The sequence below is a fragment of the Meles meles genome, chromosome 21 (assembly GCF_922984935.1).
Source record: "Meles meles chromosome 21, mMelMel3.1 paternal haplotype, whole genome shotgun sequence".
NCBI classification, from domain to species: domain Eukaryota; kingdom Metazoa; phylum Chordata; class Mammalia; order Carnivora; family Mustelidae; genus Meles; species Meles meles.
Window position 1 is genome coordinate 28222150 of NC_060086.1, and position 19804 is coordinate 28241953.

The window sequence follows — 19804 nt, forward strand, 5'->3', positions numbered from 1 at the left end:
GTTGCTGCCAAGAGGTATTGGGTTTAGTGAAGTCTGTGCCTAAATGTTGCTTGTTGATGACCATGATCAGTGACATTTTTCACCTCCAGAGTTCATTGGTACCCCACATGATATCCAGAAGAGAGTGCCTGGGCTCAGACATAGGGTTCCTTTGTCCTTTAATGAACAAAGTCCCAAGGTTAAGTTGAGTGTTGTAGACTGAATAAAGGCTCCCCAAAGATGTCCATGTCCTAACATCCAGAAACTGTGACTATGTTAGCTTATCCAGCAAAAGGAACTTTGCAGATATGATTAAGTTAAGGACCTTGAGATGGGTAGATTATGCTAGTTTATCTGGGTGGGTCTGATGTAATTATAAGAGGGAAGAGAGCATCTGGACAATAACGCAGGCTCAACAAATGATAGTGCTCATTAGGAGGTAGCATCCTCCTCCCCCACACATTCCATTTCCCTGTTCCTAACAAGAAACAATAGAGCTCAACACAGGCTGAGCTGCTATACGGGGTGGGTGCGGAGACATTGCTGGAGGAAGTGAAATTTGAATTAGGCTTTGGAAATGGCAAGACTATGAGTAGGTGGGAAGGCGAGCTAAGAGGAATCTCAGAAAGGGACCTCAACATGGAGGAGGCCCAGCTGCACCTGGATCTTCCTATGGTTTGGCTGATCAATACATTCTTGTTTTCCCTCATTTTTTAAAAAATTTAAATTTTAATTAGTTAATATACAGTGGGATATTGGTTTCTGGAGTAGAATCCAGTTTTTCATCCCTTACATACAACACCAGTGCTCATCACAAGTGACCTCCCTAATATCTATCACCCATCTAGCCCATCTCCCCCTCCCTCCAGCACCTCCCACCATCAACCCTCAGTTTGTCCTCTATTATTGAAAGTCTCATGACTTATTTCCCTCTCTCTTTTTTCTTTTCCTCCTTCCCATGTGTTCATCTTTTTCTTTCTTAAATTCTATATGTGAGTGAGATCTGTGATCCTTTTCTCTGACTGATTTATTTCATGTAGCATAATACACTCTAGATCCACCCATGTCATTGCAAATGGCAAGATTTCATCCTTTTTGATGGCTGAGTAATATTATATTTACCACATCTTCTTTATCCATTCATGAGTTGTTGGACATTTGGGCTTCTCCATAGTTTGGCTATTGTTGATAATGCTGCTATAAACATCTGTGCATGTACCCCTCCACATCTGTATTTTTGTATCCTTTGGCTAAATACCTAGTAGGACAATTGCTGGATCATAGGGTTGTTCCTTTTTGAAGAACCTCCAAACTGGTCTCCAGAGTAGCTGCACAAGTTTGCACCAACAGTGCAAGAGGTTCCCCTTTCTCCACATCCTAACCAATACCTGTTGTTTCTTGTGTTGTTCATTTTACCTGTTCTGACAGGTGCGAAGTGGTATCTCATTGTGGTTTTGATTTGTATTTCCCTGATGATGAGTCACGTGGAGCACCTTTTCATGTGTCTATTAGCCATTTGGATTTTTTCTCTGGAAAATTATCTATTCATGTCTTCTGCCCATCTCTTAACTGGATTATTTGGTTTTTGGGTGTTGAGTTTGGTAAGTTCTTTACAGATTTTCAATACTAACCCCTTATCAGATATGTCATTTGCAAATATCTTCTCCCATTCCATAGGTTGCCTTTTAGTTCATTGATTGTTTCCTTTACTGTGCAGAAGCTTTTTATCTTGATAAAGTCCCAATATTTCTTTTTTGCTTTTGTTTCCCTTGCCTCCATCCATGTGTCTGATAAGAAGTTGCTACGGCCAAGGTCAAGGAGGTTCCTGGACTGGATGTTTTCCTGTGTTCCTCCTCTAGGATTTTAATGGTTTCACATTTAAATGTCTTACATTTAGGTCTTTCATCTATTTTCAATATATTTTTGTGTATAGTGTAAGAAAGTAGACCAGTTTCATTCTTCTCTATGTTGCTGTCCAGTTTTCCCAGCACCATTTGTTGAAGAGACTGTCTTTTTTCCATTGGATGTTCTTTCCTGCTTTGTCAAAGATTATTTGACTATAGTTGACCATGGATGACCCCCATTAGTTGTGGGTCCATTTCTGGGTTCTCTTTTCTTTTCTTTTTCTTTTTTTAATTTGAGAGAGATCACAAGTAGGCAGAGAGGCAGGCAGAGAGAAAAAGGAGGAAGCAGGCTCCCCGCTGAGTAGAGAGCCCAATGTGGGGCCCCATCCCAGGACCCTGGAGTCATGACCTGAGCCGAAGGCAGAGGCTTTAACCCACTGAGCCACCCAGGCTCCCCTGGGTTCTCTTTTCTATTCTATTGATCTCTGTGTCTGTTTCTTTGACCGTATCATACTGTCTTAATGATTACAGCTTTGTAACATACCTTGAAATCTGGAATCATGATGCTTCCAGTTTTGTTTTCTTTTTCAGGATTGCTTTGGTCATTTGGGTTTTTTTGTGGTTTCACACAATTTTAAGATTGTTTTTTCTAGCTCTGTGAAAAATGCTAATGGTAATTTGATAGGAAAAGCATTAAATTTGTAGATTTTTTTGGGTAGTATAGACTTTTTTTTTTTTTAATTTGACAGAGAGAGATGACAAATAGTCAGAGAGGCAGGCAGAGAGAGAGAGAGAGAGGAGGAAGCAGGCTCCCTGTTGAGCAGAGAGCCTGATGCGGGGCTCAATCCCAGGACCCTGAGACCATGACCTGAGCTGAAGGCAGAGGCTTTAACCCACTAAGACACCCAGGCGCCCCTGGGTAGTATAGACATTTTAACAATATTTGTTCTTCTAATCCATGAGCATAGAATGCTTTTCCATTTCTTTGTGTCCTCTCAATTTCTTTCATATATGTTCTATAGTTTTCAGAGTACAAATCTTGTAACTCTTTAGTTAGGTTTATTCCTAGGTATCTTATTGTTTTTTGTGCAACTGCAAATGGAATCAATTGCTTGATTTCTTTTTCTGCTACTTCATTATTGGCGTGTAGAAATACAGCAGATTTCTGCACGTTGATTTTACATCCTGTGACTTTGCTGAATTCATGTGTGAGTTCTAGCAATACATTCTTTTAAAAAAAGATTTATGGGAGCGCCTGGGTGGCTCAGTGGGTTAAAGCCTCTGCCTTCAGCTCAGGTCATGATCCCAGGGTCCTGGGATCGAGCCCTGCATCGGGCTCTCTGCCCTGTGGAGAGCCTGCTTCCTCCTCTCTCTCTGCCTGCCTCTCTGCCTACTTGTAATTGCTGTCTGTCAAATAAATAAATAAAATCTTAAAAAAAAAGATTTATTTATTTATTTGAGACAGCACAAGGGAGAGGGGCAGACGGAGAGGGAGAGAAACTAAGTAGACTCTGCCCTGAGTGTGAGCCAATGTGGGTGGGGCTCGATTCCACAACCCTGAGATAAAGACCCTAGCCAAAATTGAGTTGGACACTCAACTGACTGTTCCACCCAAGCAACCCTCCAGCAATACATACCTGATTCACCAGACCGGTAAATCATTTTCTCCCCTCAAGTGGTATAGATTGGGATTCTGTTCCTTACAACCAAAAAACAATTGACCAGTATAATACTGGTCCCTTCCAGTTTTAGGTGGGCTAGAAACAGAGTTAGGAGCCAACCAATCTTTCTATTTCACCTCTGGAACACCTCCCAACTCCTGTGTGTCCTGGAATCTTCACTTCCTATGTAACCACTACATTACCAGAGTAACCATCCTAAATACCTCTTTTTTGAAAAAACATTTTCTGGCTCACATATCGCTTTCCTCACTACTGGCAGAGTATAATCAACTACTCCCTCTTTAAACCCATTCACAGGGGCGCCTGGGTGGCTCAGTGGTTTAAGCCGCTGCTTTCGGCTCAGGTCATGATCTCGGGGTCCTGGGATCAAGTCCCGCATCGGGCTCTCTGCTCAGCAGGGAGCCTGCTTCCTCCTCTTTCTCTCTGCCTGCCTCTCTGCCTACTTGTGATCTCTCTCTGTCAAATAAATAAATAAAATCTTTAAAAAAAAAATAAACCCATTCACATGCCACATGCAACACTTCGGTAACTAACACATTACTTCCCTAGAATATAATGTCCTCTAGGATAAGTGCCGTGCCTTATTCATCTGTGACCCCTCTGTTCTTATCCTGAAATAGTGTGGTGTCCAGTGATTATTCCACACCCCCCTTGGCCTGTTTCTGTGTAGAGCTGATATGGTCTGTATCAGTCTCCTCAAATTTCTGAAGAGGATGTCAATCCAAGTCCCACCTCAGCAGACTATCTGAACTTTGTTGCTGTTGTCCAGTTATGGTCTTCTTCAAAACCTTCATAGAATTTGCTTTTGCATTTGTTTTATGGATGCTAAATGTGTCCATAAAATCATGCTTTTTCCCTCTCAGCTGCATAGAAGAAAGCTCTAGTCAAATTTCAGGTATACTTTTAATAGAATGGAAAGGTCTTTGCAGCATGTGTTTTATGTCCTCATCTTATTCTAGTTTTTTGTCTTGTTTTTCTACCCTACTTTGTATCTATCTTCATTTCCTCAGCTCCTTTTTTTTTTTTTTTTTTAAGATTTTATTTATTTATTTGAGAGAGAGAGCATGAGAGGAGAGAGGTCAGCAGAAGAAGCAGACTCCCTGACAAGCAGGGATCCTGATGCAGGACCTGATCCTGGGACTCCAGGATCATGACCTGAGCCGAAGGCAGTTGCTTAACCAACTGAGCCACTCACGTGCCCCATCCTCAGCTCCTTTTTAAAAAAGATTTTATTTATTTGTTTGAGAGAGAGACATAGCACTGGTATGAGTGGGGGTTGGGAAGTACAGGGGAGGAACAGAGGGAAAGGAACAGTGGAAAAAGGAAAAGCAGACTCCCTGTTGAGCAGGGAGCCTGACATGGGGCTTCATCCCAGGACTCCAGGATCATGACCTGAGGCGAAGGCAGACAACCGAGCCCCCAGATGCCCCGCTCAGCTCCTTTTTTTTTTTTTTTTAAGAAAAATATTTTTATTCCATACCTCAATAACCACAATTATTTCCTGATGGGAGGTATCTACCTATTATGCACTGCACAATTTCCTCAAATCTTGGCATCATATTGGCAAACCTACCATCATTTCCCCTTCCACAATGATTTTCATACAGTACTTTTTAAAAAACAGATTGAATCCATTCTTTATTTCCCTAAATAAAATATTAACAATAATTTTTATTTCAGAATAGTTTTACAGAAAAGTTGCTAAGACAGTACAGAGAGCTCTAGGGAATGTTTTTCCCGTGGTTAGACTGGTCACTGGTGTTGGGGAAGAAAGTCACAACAGGGAAGTGCCATTCTCATTGCACCATATCAAGGGTGCATGCTATTGACTTGTCACTGATGATGTTAACCTTGATCACTGGGCTCAGGGAGTATTTTCCAGGTTTTTCCATATGCACTGTTATGATAGTCATATAGTTGAGATAGGCTATTCTCAGAAGTTGGTTGCTAGGCAGACAATCTTAGATATCTGCCTCATCTATTAGATGCTTGTTATACACCAGTAGCAGGGCCAGGACCTGGGGATATGAGATAGTATGTAGTATTCTCTCCGAAGGATGTCATGAAAAACAATCCCTAATTCCTAGACAACTTACTTCTGAATTCCACTTTTCAAATATTCTCTCTCCTTAGTGCTTTCATCCAAAATTTGGGGCGCAGTCATCCAGCTATAGTCACTTAGGATCCATTTGGTTCTTTGAACATCTCTGAGGTCTTTGAATGCTTTGTTTGGTTTGTAAGAGCTGAATTCTCCCTCCTACAAGGGGTACTATGTATTCTATGCTTTCTTACTTAGTTACGCAAGTGTCCTACAGGAGCATTTTACTTAAGCTAGGAAGAAAAGATAATAAGCCACCCCTGTTAAATTGCCACCAGCTCTCTAATGGTTCCTTGGGAAGGGCCAAGATTATATCCAGTGATGACAATTACCAGGGACCTTGTTATGCAGAAGACCTCAGGGACTATATGGACAGGTAGTTGGAGCCATTAGCTGGGCCTGTAGGGAGCATGTTTCATCCCTGGCAAGTGAGATGGTAATTATAATCTAGCATAGGTTTTAGGGGGGGAGATTACAAATTCTATCAGAATAGAGAATCTATAGTTAACCACTTAGGTAAACTCCTTGGATCAGAGGCTGGGAAAGTTGAATCACTCCTCAGGTTTATATAAGCACAACAATCCAGATGTTAGGAGTCTAAAAATCCTCAGGGATCTGTTTTCCACAGAAACTGTTCACCTGGTAATAACAGCTATCCTTTACATGTATACAGCAGTTTATAATTTCCTGAGATCTCATGTGCTATTATTTCAGGTAATCCTCACAAAAATCCTATGAAGTGGGTACTACTAGTACTACTTTATAAATGAGGAAACTGAAACTCTGAGAGGTTAATTTTTTAAATTTTTTAAAAGGTTATTTATTTTACAGAAAGAGAGAGAGAGCACAAGTAGACAGAACAACAGGCAGACAGAGAGGGAGAAGCAGGCTCCCTGCAGAGCAGAGAGCCGGATGTGGGACTCAGTCCCAGGACCTCAAGGTCATGACCTGAGCTGCAAGCAGACACAATGGATGGAGCCACCCAGGTGTCCCCAGGGCATGTATTTTAATACTTAATTCTTTCTCTTTGTTATTGTCATCAATTATCAGCATATTGAATTGTGCTTTTGCAACCTGTAATGGTGACTAATGAATTTTTTTGACTAGCAAATTTTTTAAAATAATTATTATTTTTTATTAACATATAATGTATTATTAGCCCCAGGGGTACAGGTCTATGAATGGACAGGTTTACACACTTCACAGCACTCACCACAGCACATACCTTCCCCAATGTCCATAACCCAACCACCCTCTCTGACTAGTAAATTTTTATTTATTTATTTATTTTTAAAAAAGATTTTGTTTATTTATTTGACAGAGATCACAAGTAGGCAGGGAGGCAGGCAGAGAGAGAGAAAGGGAAGCAGGTTCCCTGCTGAGCAGAGAGCCTATTGTGGGGCTTGATCCCAGGACTCTGGGATCAGCACCCAAGCCGAAGGCAGAGGCTTCAACCCACTGAGCCACCAAGGCGCCCCTGACTAGTAAATTTTAAAAAGTAAGATTATAAACTGAAACACACACACATACACACACACACACACACACACCTATGGTTATTTAGGATACATTTATTCCCCCAAATATTTACTCATTAACCTACTTTGTACCAGACTCTGTGCAGGGTCCTGGGCATACATAAGTTGTAGATTCACACAGCTCATAGTTATTAGAATAAAAAAAAAATGAGGTGGGATTATTACTGCCTTTGTCACCCTTGGATGAGATGGCACATACATTAAGCCATAGCTGACCTTGAGTTGCAGTATTTTCTATGCAAACATACCAGTTAGAGTAAAAAAATGGTGTTACCATTGACTTTAAACTCTACCCCTGGAAACTTCTGGCCTCAGTGGATAATTGCCCTAGGGAGAGTCATTTCTTTAGAGGTTCCCAAGGGGATAGAGGGAACCTTAGATGCCAGATGTAATGATCAAAACATTGACTCCATTTCTTTCTCTAGTCCAAGTGGGCAGGGGACCAGGTGCAGCCAGAAGAAGAAAGATCTATTGTTTTCTATGAAGGGAAATGAAAACCAGTATTTAAGAGTTTAAGCCAAATTGGTGACCTGCATTTCAGGGCCCCAGACAGTGTAGGTGAGATTATCACACATATTGCTTCACACTTTACTCTAAATGTTGACACATGAGGGAGGTGTTAGGTTTACCACATTTCTCATTTATTCAGATGGATGCTCATGCGAAATAAGAAGAGAATATACCCGCACAGTTAAGTGCCTTTGGAGCCATGTCATTATCCTCCCTTACTCCACTGGAATACAAGCTTCATTAAAGGAGGGATTTTTGTCTGTTCTCTTCACTATTCTATCTCTAGTGCTTGGGATAATGCCTGGCACATAGTAGCTTTCCCAGTACTTGTTGACTGAATTCATGTATTTCTCCCACAGAAACATTACTATGGGTAGGCTCTTTTTTGGGAGACCTTTTTGCCCATGCTCAGCTCACATATACATGCATGTTCCTTCCAAGGAAGGGTTTGCAGTCTGAATGAGGCTGTCATTTGGTCCTCCATTTATCGACTGCCCTGTCAGGTTGAATAACTGATCATATTGAAAGAATAGAGAAGTGTTTTCCACTAATGGACTTGGAGTATTTTTTTATTTTGAATGTACTGATTAGCAACACACACACACACACACACACACACACACACACACACATCCACGTGCTCTTTGCAGGCCTGTATCTTACATAAATAGAACTAGTGAATTGTCCTCCCTAGTAGAACTAGTAATTTATCCTCCCTGATTAAACTCAGAGAGGATCTAGTTTGTACCAGGATAAACTATGCTATGCTGTATATCACATAATCCCCCAGATCTCCATGGTGTATAGAACAACAAAGGTTTGTTTACTTTTTTTGCTTTTGCTACTTGCCCGTCATGGGTCTTCTGTGACCTGCCTGATGGAACAACCATTATTTGAAGGGTTATCAGTAGGGGTGGAACTGTGAGCAATTATATGTTCTAGCTTATAAATGATAGACATCATTCCCCTTCATTGGCCAGAACTTGTCACTTGGCCAGAGTGCATATTCTTGCATTCTTGTATTCTTGTATTCTTACTTTGGGGTGGGCGAGTGAGTCACTGGGTGATGACTACCGCAGTCATCCTTTTACCAGAATATGTTAGATTCATTCTAACTCTGGAAGTCTTTCATAACATAACCCAAAAGAACTCTCCTAGAGGAGCGGTACTTAAAAAGAAAAAATAAAAACTGACCATTTTGTAACCTTAGCAAACTAGAATTCATATACAGGAGAGTGGTGACAATCAAAGACTTTGGAATCAGAGAGAACAGAGTTCAGATTTCAGTTCTGCCACTTAGTGGCTGTGTGGTGCAATGCAAAACCCTTAGTCTCTCCAAGATTAACATTATCTTCTCTAAAATACTTAACAGATAAGATGAAACTATTTTAGGGGCACCTGGGTGGATCAGTGGGTTAAAACCTCTGCCTGCAGCTCGGGTCATGATCCCAGGGTCCTGGGATCGAGCCCTGCATCGGGCTCTCTGCTTGGTGGAGAGCCTGCTTCTCCCTCTCTCTCTGCCTGCCTCTCTGCCTACTTGTGGTCTCTCTCTCTGTCAAATAAATAAACAAAATCTTTTAAAAAATGAAATTATTGTGAAGATAAAATAAAATTCTGTACAGAGGTGATGAGCATGTGATGTCTAACACATACTCAGATTGAATACATGTTAGCTAGCTTGGAAGTTGAATGTCTTGATATTTTATGAGTTGGTGCCTCTTGGGCTAAGTTCTCTTGGCAGGCAATGCTTTCATGTTCTCAGGAGGTCAGGCAATTAAGATTGCTCACATTTTCCTGTGGGGGATGTCCTTGAAAGAGCAGTTCTTTTGAAATGATTCTTCAGCTTACTCTGTTTAAATTCCACAAATTTTCTGTGTCCACCTAAAATCTTACACATGTATTCTCCTTACTCCAGACCCCCTGGAAGTCTTAGTATTTTCAAGTCTGAACCTCGGATACCTATCAGAATCTCTAGGGTGTTTTTCAAAGCACACATGTCTGTATCCCACCTCAGACCAATTAAATCAGTTTCTCTGAAAGAGGGGACCCAGTCACCTGTATTTTTAGAAAGCTTCTCTAGTGAGTCTAGTGAGGAGAGAGGATTGAGAACCACTGCTCTGCATATCCTTGCTCTTGCTGACCCTTTCAGCCTTATCTACCACGACGTTTCTCTCCCTTGCCCACCATGCTCCAGCCATCTTTTTTGTTCATTTGCTAAAGTTGTTCCTATTTTAGGGTCTTTTCGTGCACTGTTCCCTTCACTTCAAATGCAACAACTCAAATTCCTCATCAGGTGTCAACTCAACCATCACATTTTCAGAGTGTCACATGACCACCCTTCATCCTGCTTTATTTCCTTTCTCACATGTGTTGGTATTTGAGCTATTGCTAATTCACTTGCTTGTTTAATGCCTATGTCTTCACTATCATATGAGATCTATGAAGGTAGAGCCTTTATATGAGTCACTCATTATCGTATGCCCAGGGCTTAGAACAGTATCTGTTCTAACGTACTTAACTAAATGTCTGTTGCATAAATTATTCTTGTCTGCCATTCCTAACATCATTTTAACACTCAATTCTTATGAAATATTCACAGAACAATCATTTCCTTATAAGCAAGACTTGTGGCTTCTCTATGTCTCATGCCCCTTTACACAATTTATATTGTTTATCAGTTTGTTATAGGGAGAAAGGAGAAGCAGCACTGGATAAATATCCATTGCGATCATCACATACTCTGGCCTTTATCCTTTGCCCCTCCTTCTTTTCTCTTACTGGTTACCATCATTCTGAAGGTTTCTTGGGTTGCAATGCATTGAGGTTTCTTTTCCTTAAACTACTCTCTCTAGTAATCATTAAGAAGAAAACGTATGGGACTTGAAGTCAAAGGTTTGAGTTTGAATTCTGACTCAGCAGCTTATCAATGGAATCCATCTAACCTCCCCAAGCCTGTTAATGAAGTCAGGACATTAATAGCTCCTATCTCAAAAAACCTCTAAAAATAAAATGAAAGGGGTGCCTGGGTGGCTTAGCTGGTTCAGCATCTGCCTTTGGCTCAGGTCAAGATCTTGGGGTCCTGGGATCTAGCTCCATGTCGGGCTCCCTGCTCAGTGGGGAGTCTGCTTCTCCCTCTCCCTCTGCCTCTCCCCACTGCTTGGGCATTCTTTCTCTCAAATAAATGGATGAAATCTTAAAAAAAAATAAGCAGCTCTAGGTAAAATTACCTTATATTTTCTGGGAATCCAGCAAATATATTTAAAAAGAATATACCACTCAAAGTCCACTTAGATTTCCCATTTTCTTTCTGTCCCTCTTGCTATTGTATAAGAATGGGGGAAGGGACCTCCTTTTCAGTCTCCCTGCCTTCATCCTTCCCTCCTCTAGGCCATAAACATAGATTCTGATCTTTTCCATGGTACCATCCTACTCTTCTAAAATATTGCATAAAAATATGTGCATTTTATTTTCATGTTTCATGAAGTTCTTCATGTTCTCTAATTATACAATTTTTTCTTGGATCAGTTGGTGTTGAAGGATAGAGCTTTAGAAGTAGAAGTCACCATAGAGTTCCAGACCCTTTAGCTTACAGAAGAGAAGGAAATAATAATCAATTTACCTTGAGAATTTGAGAGGTCAAAGGAAAAAGTCACCTGCTCCCATACCATAATTACTTAGAGACAGATGTGCCTGAGACAGATGTTTCTGGAGCAGATCAGACTTTCACTATAGAGAAATACAAATTGAGGGAAGTCTTTTTAATTGTAAGATTAAAAACAAAAACTAAGAGAAATTGAGCTGGAGCTAAGATTATAAAAGTTTTCACAACGTGCCAGACAAGAGAACCAATGGGAACAAGTCCATTCATGAAGCTGCATTAAGAAATCCCAGATATTACCATGATTGAGTTGAGGCACTAAGAGATACACATATGGAGAGATGGATTATATTTTGGTTTCTATGAGCTTCCACCAGCCACCACCAAATACTAATTTGGGGAATCCAGTTTGCATATTGTCTAGCAAAATGGTTTTCAAAATATGTTTTGGAGATCTTTAGAATTGGAATTATTTTGGCATACTTTAATTTGTTACCTTATTTGCATTATTTCTCTCATTATTTACATTCACACATGCATACACATATGAATATATACATATGTTTATATATCTATATACACACATTTGTCTTTGAAACCATCAGAAAATAAGTTGCAGACATTACTCTCTTCACATTTAAAGTCTCTTGCAGGGTGCTTGAGTGGCTCAGTCATTAAGCGTCTGCCTTCAGCTCAGGTCATGATCCCAGAGTCCTGGGATCAAGTTCCATGTCAAGCTCCCTGCTCAGTGGGGAGACTGCTTCTCCCTTTACCCCTCCCCACTGCTTGTGATCTCTCTCTCTAAGATAAATACATGAAATATTTTAAAAAGGTCTTCTGGGACGCCTGCGTGGCTCAGTTGGTTAAGCGGCTGCCTTCAGCTCAGGTCATGATCCAGAGTCCTAGGATCGAGTCCTGCATTGGGCTCCTTGCTCGGCAGGGAGCCTGCTTCGCCCTCTGCCTCTGCCTGCCACTCTGTCTGCCTGTGCTCGCTCTCCCTCTCTCTCTCTCTCTCTCTGACTCATAAATAAATAAAATCTTAAAAAAAAAGTCTTCTGCACTCATCCTTAAAACATAAGTACATTCTCCTGTATAACAATAATACTGTTTTCACACCTAAAACAATTAACCATAGTTCCTTAATATCATTTATATCCATTCCACACTGACAATTCTTCAATTATCTCAAAATGTCTTTTGTAGCTTTTTGTTCTGTTTTGTTTTGTTTTGCTTGTTTTAAGATCCAGGCTCCAAACAAGGTCCATGTAATGCATTTTGTTATTATGTCTTGTTGGTCTTTTCTAACCTGGAGGAATTCTTCTACTTTTATTCCCTTGACATTGCCTTTGAATCCAGGGGAATTGTCTTATTGAATATCTCACATACTACATGTATGTGACCGTTTCCTCATTGTTCTGTTCTGAATATTCACGTCTCCCACCCCAAATTTATATGTTGAAATTCTAACCCCTGAGATGATGGTATTAGGAGGTGGGAACTTTGGGAGGTTATTAGGGATCACTTAATAGTTTAATTGAGCCTACTAATTTTGAGGCTGTTTACTTTAACAAAGCCTCACGGATGGGATCATCAGCCTTATAACAGAGCTCCAAGAACTTTCTTGCCTTTTCCACTGTATGAGGATACGAGAAGAGGGCCCACACCCAACCAGGCTGGTAGCTTGATCCTGAACTTCCGGCTTCCAAACTGTGAGAAATAAATTTCAGTTTTTTTACAAGCCCACCCAGTGTCTGGAATTTTATTCTGGCTTCCCAAATAGACTAAGACAGTCATGGTATCATTTACCTTGTTAATGTAAATTGGAGATTAGGTTTAGATTGGAGTAGATAGTATTCAGGATCAGAATTTCTGACAAGAACATTTCACAGGTGATCCACATACAGTACACCTCATCATGTCTTTAGGCATCTGCTGTCAGATCGTTCCACTGTTAATGATATTACATGGGTTCACTTGGTTTCGATGGTGTCAGACACATTTCTCAATTAAAGGAACATTTAGGTAAGCATGTAATTTGTGGGACAATACTGTGTTCTGTGTGAATATCCTATTTCCTAATTACCTTCATTTAGAAGATACAGCTTCCAATAATGATCCTTATCTGAATCAATCACTGCATGGGAGGTTACAAAAGGATTTCCAAATTCTCTCATTTTTCTACATTACTACCTGCCATGTTCTCAAAAAAGAACTTCCCTTCCTCCTCCTACCCCCTGTATTATTTATTTATTTATTTATTTTTAAAAGATTTTATTTATTTATTTGACAGACAGAGATCACAAGTAGGCAGAGAGGCAGGCAGAGAGAGAGAGGAGGAAGCAGGCTCTCCACTGAGCAGAGAGCCCGATGTGGGGCTGGATCCAAGGACCCTGGGATCATGACCTGAACCATGAGGCTTTAACCCACTGAGCCACCCAGGTGCCCCGAGTCATGGAATTTTAAAACCTCAATCACCAGTTGTAGTGATTATTCTTTTTGATGCCCAGATTTTCTCAAATTCAGTCAATGAGAGCCCTTCAATGGACTTCTGTGTCCTTTTGATGTGCCCCCACCATTATTTGATTATTTTTTTACTTTCTGATCTAATAAGAGGTCCCAGACTTACCTGGTATGTGCTCTGCTCCGTACTTGGAAATATCAGTTTCTCGTAGGATCTCCTTGAATAGGCAATGATATTTAGAAGTCATGATCTAGACTCTATGTTGATTCATTACTATTAGATGCCATTGTTTTGAGGACATTTTTTTTAAAATTTATTTTCAGCGTAACAGTATTCATTGTTTTTGCACCACACCCATTCTCCATGCAATACGTGCCCTCCCTATTTCCCACCACCTGGTTCCCCAACCTCCCACCCCCCGCCCCTTCAAAACCCTCAGGTTGTTTTTCAGAGTCCATAGTCTCTCATGGTTCATCTCCTCTTCCAATTTCCCTCAACTCCCTTCTCCTCTCCATCTCCCCATGTCCTCCATGTTCTTTGTTATACTCCACAAATAAGTGAAACCATATGATACTTGACTCTCTCTGCTTGACTTATATTCGCTCAGCATAATTGGTTTTTTTTTTTTTTAGCATAATCGTTTTGAGGACATTTTTAGTACACAGAACTGGGAAAAACAATTTCCAAATCAAACTTAACAGGACAGTTTTTTTTTTTTTTTTTTTTTTTTAAAGATTTTATTTATTTATTTGACAGAGAGAGATCACAAGTAGACAGAGAGGCAGGCAGAGAGAGAGAGAGGGAAGCAGGCTCGCTGCTGAGCAGAGAGCCCGATGCGGGACTCGATCCCAGGACCCTGAGATCATGACCTGAGCCGAAGGCAGCGGCTTAACCCGCTGAGCCACCCAGGTGCCCCCAGTTTTTTTTTTTTAAAGATTTTATTTATTTATTTGACAGAGATCACAAGTAGGCAGAGAGGCAGACAGAGAAAGAGGAAGGGAAGCAGGCTTGCCGCTTTGCACAGAGCCTGATGTGGGGCTCGATCCCAGGACCCTGGGATCATGACCTGAGCCGAAGGCAGAGGCTTTAACCCACTGAGCCACCCAGGTGCCCCAACAGGACAGGTTTTTAAAAAAGATTTATTCATTTCTTTGAGAGACAAGGGAATGGGAGGTGGGGCAAAGTGAGTGAGAGAGAGAGAGAGAATCCCAAGCACACTCATCACTGAACACAAGCCAGATGTGGGGGCTTTTACAACCCTGAGATCATCCCAGAGCCAAAATCAAGAGTCATATGCTTAAGCAGCTGAGCCACCCAGGCTCCCAAAGGTGGATTATTTATTATTATTATAATTAATTAATTAATTAATTTATTATGTCCCATTAGCCAACATATAGTACATCATTGGTTCAATGATTCATTAGTTGCGCATAACACCAAGTGCTCATCACCACACCTGCCTTCCTCAGGACCCATCACCTGATTCCCCATCACTTCATCCCTTCCTTTCCATAACCCTCTGTTATTTTTTTTAATGTTAAAGGAGCATTTGCTTATCATTTCCTGTAAACTGTCTATTCATGTATTTTGCCTATTTTCCTACCAAGTTTGGTCTTTTTCTTCTTCAGGAATTCTGGATATTTTAGAGTTATTAGCTCTTTGTCTGTTGCATAAGTTGCAAATATTTTCACTCAGTACCTCATCCATAATATGTGATTCCCATTAGCCAGCCTGGAGCTAATTTCTGAAGAAGGGCTCCTTCTCCATACAAGCAAAACGTGGGCAGAAGAAAATGGAGTTCTTGATTCTTGAGTGTCAGGCACTGTTCAGGGTGCTTTGTGAACATTTTCTCCCTCGCCACTTATGAAATATCTTTCAGTATTATTTCTTACCTGAAAACCATATGGCTAATGTGTTTTAGAATTCATTGTTTCACAGCTTTTATAAAGGTACATATATGGTACATAAAGCCATGGAGCTGCATCTTGAAATCATACCAATAAATATTTTTGCATTAAAACATATGACTATGCTCCATCAACATATGAATGGATCAAGAAGATGTGGTATATATACACAATGGAATACTATGCAGCCATCAAAAGAAATGAAATCTTGCCATTTGCGACGATGTGGATGGAACTAGAGCGTATCATGCTTAGTGAAATAAGTCAATCGGAGAAAGACAACTATCATATGATCTCCCTGATATGAGGACATGGAGAAGCAACATGGGGGGGTAGGAGATAGGAGAAGAATAAATGAAACAAGATGGGATTGGGAGGGAGACAAACCATAAATGACTCTTAATCTCACAAAACAAACTGGGGGTTGCTGCGGGGAGGTGGGATTGGGGGAGGGGGAGCGGGCTATGGACATTGGGGAGGGGAAGCGAACCATAAGAGACTATGGACTCTGAAAAACAACCTGAGGGTTTTGAAGGGTCAGGGGTGGGAGGTTGGGGCAACCTGAGGGTTTTGAAGGGTCAGGGGTGGGAGGTTGGGGGAACAGGTGGTGGGTAATGGAGAGGGCACGTTTTGCATGGAGCACTGGGTGTTGTGCAAAAAGAATGAATACTGTTACGCTGAAAAAATAAATAAAATGAGAAAAAAAAAAAAAAAAAAAAAAAAAAAAAAAAAAAAAAAAAAAAAACATATGACTATGCCAACTGATTAGGATAAAGACTGCAGAGAGTTTCACTTCCTGGTAGGTCAGGTTTTGCATCAAATGAGATATGAGAAGCAGTTTTATTTTTCAGAGCTTCTCCAATTTTGGAATGGGGGATAGGAGATGTTGGAGCCTATCACCCTTACATGATGGGCAGGGGAAAGGAATTCTGGTGTTTTTTTAACCAAATACATCCTCTGACTTTCACCCTTTTCTTATTTTTCCCTTTGTTTTGTAAGGAAGGGAGGAGAGAGCAAGCTGGAGAGCTTGAGGATTCAAGTGAGTACCAGGAAAAGCGTGGCATCTCTCCGCCTTCCTGCAGCCAGGGTGAGACTAAGATGTGCAGCCCCTCGGGGAGCCCGATATTCTTCATAATGAATATTTAACCAACATCCTTTATACACTTGTTCAACATCTGTTTGGAGGAAAAGCTGTTTGCTGCATGGGGAAGGATGAAAAAGAAAGGTATAGGTGACAGTGTGCAGCCTCACCCCCAGAGTGCCAAGCAAAGCAGCTCTGGCCCCAAGCTTGCGTATCCTCTCAGTCAGAAACAAAGCCCTGCAGTTGGTCCGATCTACTTTGCTTAGGTAGGTGGTTAGCAACTTGCTCCTTTCACTGCTGTGTCCTTTATGGATTTCTTAGCCAATATCCCAAATTACTTCCAGCCACACACTCTCAGTCTCTCTGAGAAGAATTAATATACTGCACATTTCTTTGTCTTATTACTTTTCTGGTTCCCTGGAAAGATTATTCCCCAGACAAATATGGTACAGGCCCTGGTCTATAATGAAATATTTTGCCAGAAGGGCTTGTTTTCCTTCATTATCTCCACTTATCTGGCTGCATAGGACCTCCTTCGGGACTCTGGAGTTTTATGGTTTTTATATTCTGGTTTTTCATGACCTGTCTCCTTTCTCCATCAAAACCAAACTATCTTGTCTCCTCGTGCCTTAGTGCACTACTGAAAATCTAGTTAAGTGAGGAGTGACTGGTCTCGTGATCCATCTCTCCCACAGTTCTGGTCTTTGAATGATACCTTAGGTCAAAAGTGCTCTAATGACAAGCAGGTATTTTAGACCATAGCGCGTAGGTAGAAGGACTGCTAACTGAGGACTTTTACTTTTATAATGAGCACACTACCCTCTACTCAGTTAGGTGTCCAACTCTTGATCGATTTTGGCTCAGGTCATGTTTGGTTGTCAGACTGAGCCGCATGTCAGTGCCAGGCTCTGCATGCAGTGGGGAACCTGCTTGAGATTCTCTCTTCTCTGTCTCTTTCTCTTCCTCTGTCTTCCCCTCCGAACTCGTGTTCTCTCTCTCTTGTTTTCTCTCCCTCTCTCAAATAAATAAACCTTAAATAACCAGTCAGAAAAGACAAACATTCAGATTTTGAAGTGGGAAAAGGACAGTAAATATACAAACAACTTTAATCTGGGGTGCCTGGGTGGCTCAATGGGTTAAGCCTCTGCCTTTGGCTCGGGTCATGATCTCAGGGTCCTGGACTGAGTCCCAAGTTGGGCTCTCTGCTCAGCAGGGAGCCTGCTTCTCTCTCTCTCTGCCTGCATCTCAGCCTACTTGTGATCTCTCTCTGTCAAATGAACAAATAAAATCTTTAAAAAAAAACAAACAAAAACACTTCAATCTGGGGCACCTGGGAGGCTCAGTGGGTTAAGCCTCTGGCTTCAGCTTGGGTAATGATCTCAGGGTCCTGGGATCGAGACCCACATCAGGTATTTGCTCAGCAGAGAGCCTGCTTCCCTCACTCTCTCTCTGCCTGCCTCTCTGCCTGCCTGTGATCTCTCTCTCTCTCTCTCTGTCAAATAAATACATTTTTTTTTTTTAAGAAACACTTTGGCGTGCCTGGGTGGTTCAGTTGTTAAGCATCTGCCTTCAGCTCAGGTCATGGTCCCCGGGTCCTGGGAAGCCTGCTTCTCCCTTTCCCACTGTCCCTGCTTGTGTTCCCTCTCTCACTGTCTCTCTCTGTCAAAAAAAAAAAATCTTTGTAAAGAAACACTCCAATCTTACTAGTAATGAAAGGAAAAATAAGATTAACATGGAAGATTTTTCACTTTTCACATTGGCAAAGTTTAAAACCTGATAACATCCAGTGTCACTTGCTCCTTTAGTGTCTGAAAGGGTTTTTGTAATTTTCGTGTTATTTCTCCCATAAATGTTTGATAGTATTTGCCAGTAAAACTACTTGGATCTAGGACTTTCTTTCTGGTAAGGCTGTTAATAATTATTTCAATTATTAAAATAGATATTGGGGCGCCTGGGTGGCTCAGTGGGTTAGGCCTCTGCCTTCAGCTCAGGTCATGATCTTAGGGTCCTGGGATCGAGCCCTGCATCAGGCTCTCTGTGTGGCAAGGAGCCTGCTTCCTCCTCTCTCTCTGCCTGCCTCTCTGCCTACTTGTGATCTTAAAAAAAAAGTTCTTTAAAATGGATATTGAATCATTCATATTTTTATTTTGTGTTGTTATATATTTTTTTTTAAAAAAAGATTTTACTTATTTATTTGACACAGAGAGAGAGAGACAGAGATCACAAGTAGACGGGCAGGCAGAGGAGGAGCGGGAAGCAGGGAGCCCCATCTGGGCTCAATCCCAGGACCCTGAAATCAAGACCAAAGCCAAAGGCAGAGGCTTAACCCACTGGGCCACCCGGGGGCCAATAAGGTGTATTCTTCAAGGCTTCTTTCCATTTCATCTACATTGTTGAATCTGTTGACATAAAACTGCTCATAGTATTTTCTTGTTATCTTTTTTTTTTTTAAGAAGATTGATTTATGTATTTTAGAGAGAGATTGTGAGAGATTCGTACAGGGGTAGAGGGAGAGAGAGAATCTCAAGCAGGTTCCTTCCTGAGCACAGAGCCCAACATGGGGCTCAATTCCATGAGTCTGAGATCATGACCTAAGCCAAAACTGCTGAGGCAAACACTTAATCAACTGAGCCACCCAGGTGCCCCTAACTTTAAGTGTGTAAGATCTGTAGTGATAACTCTTTTAATTTCTGATATTGGCACACAAAAATTTTATATTAAAGGATGATCATCCAAGTGTTTTGTAAAGTAAAGAATTAAAAATATAACAAAAGCCTCCAACAATTAAAGATTAGTAAACTAAAAAACTTTATCATCTTGGCAGAAGGAACTACTACGTGTCCCTTCAAATGATATGAAAACTCTGATGAAATAATACTGCATGCTTATAGTGATAACTAAAGTTTGAAAGACTCATAATAACAAGTGTTGTTGAGGGTATGGAGCAAATAGAACTTTTTAATTAAATTAAATTTTATTTTAAATTCCAGTTAGTGCAAAACGTGTTCCCCAACCTCCCATCCCTGACCCTTCAAAACCCTCAGGTTGTTTTTCAGAGTCCATAGTCTCTTATGGTTAGCCTCCCCTTCCAATTTTTTTATTATTT

At 40.9% G+C, this 19804-nt stretch overlaps 1 protein-coding gene across 1 annotated transcript in view; it reads right to left on the bottom strand.

The window, feature by feature from the left end:
- The window catches only part of ACSM4 (acyl-CoA synthetase medium chain family member 4), a 54178-nt gene that overhangs the window by 27997 nt on the left and 6377 nt on the right, over positions 1 to 19804 (bottom strand). The window contains exon 4 of the mRNA XM_045992950.1: positions 13876 to 13927. Within this exon, the coding sequence (XP_045848906.1) occupies positions 13876 to 13927 (52 nt within the window). The remainder of the gene's footprint in view (positions 1 to 13875; positions 13928 to 19804) is intronic.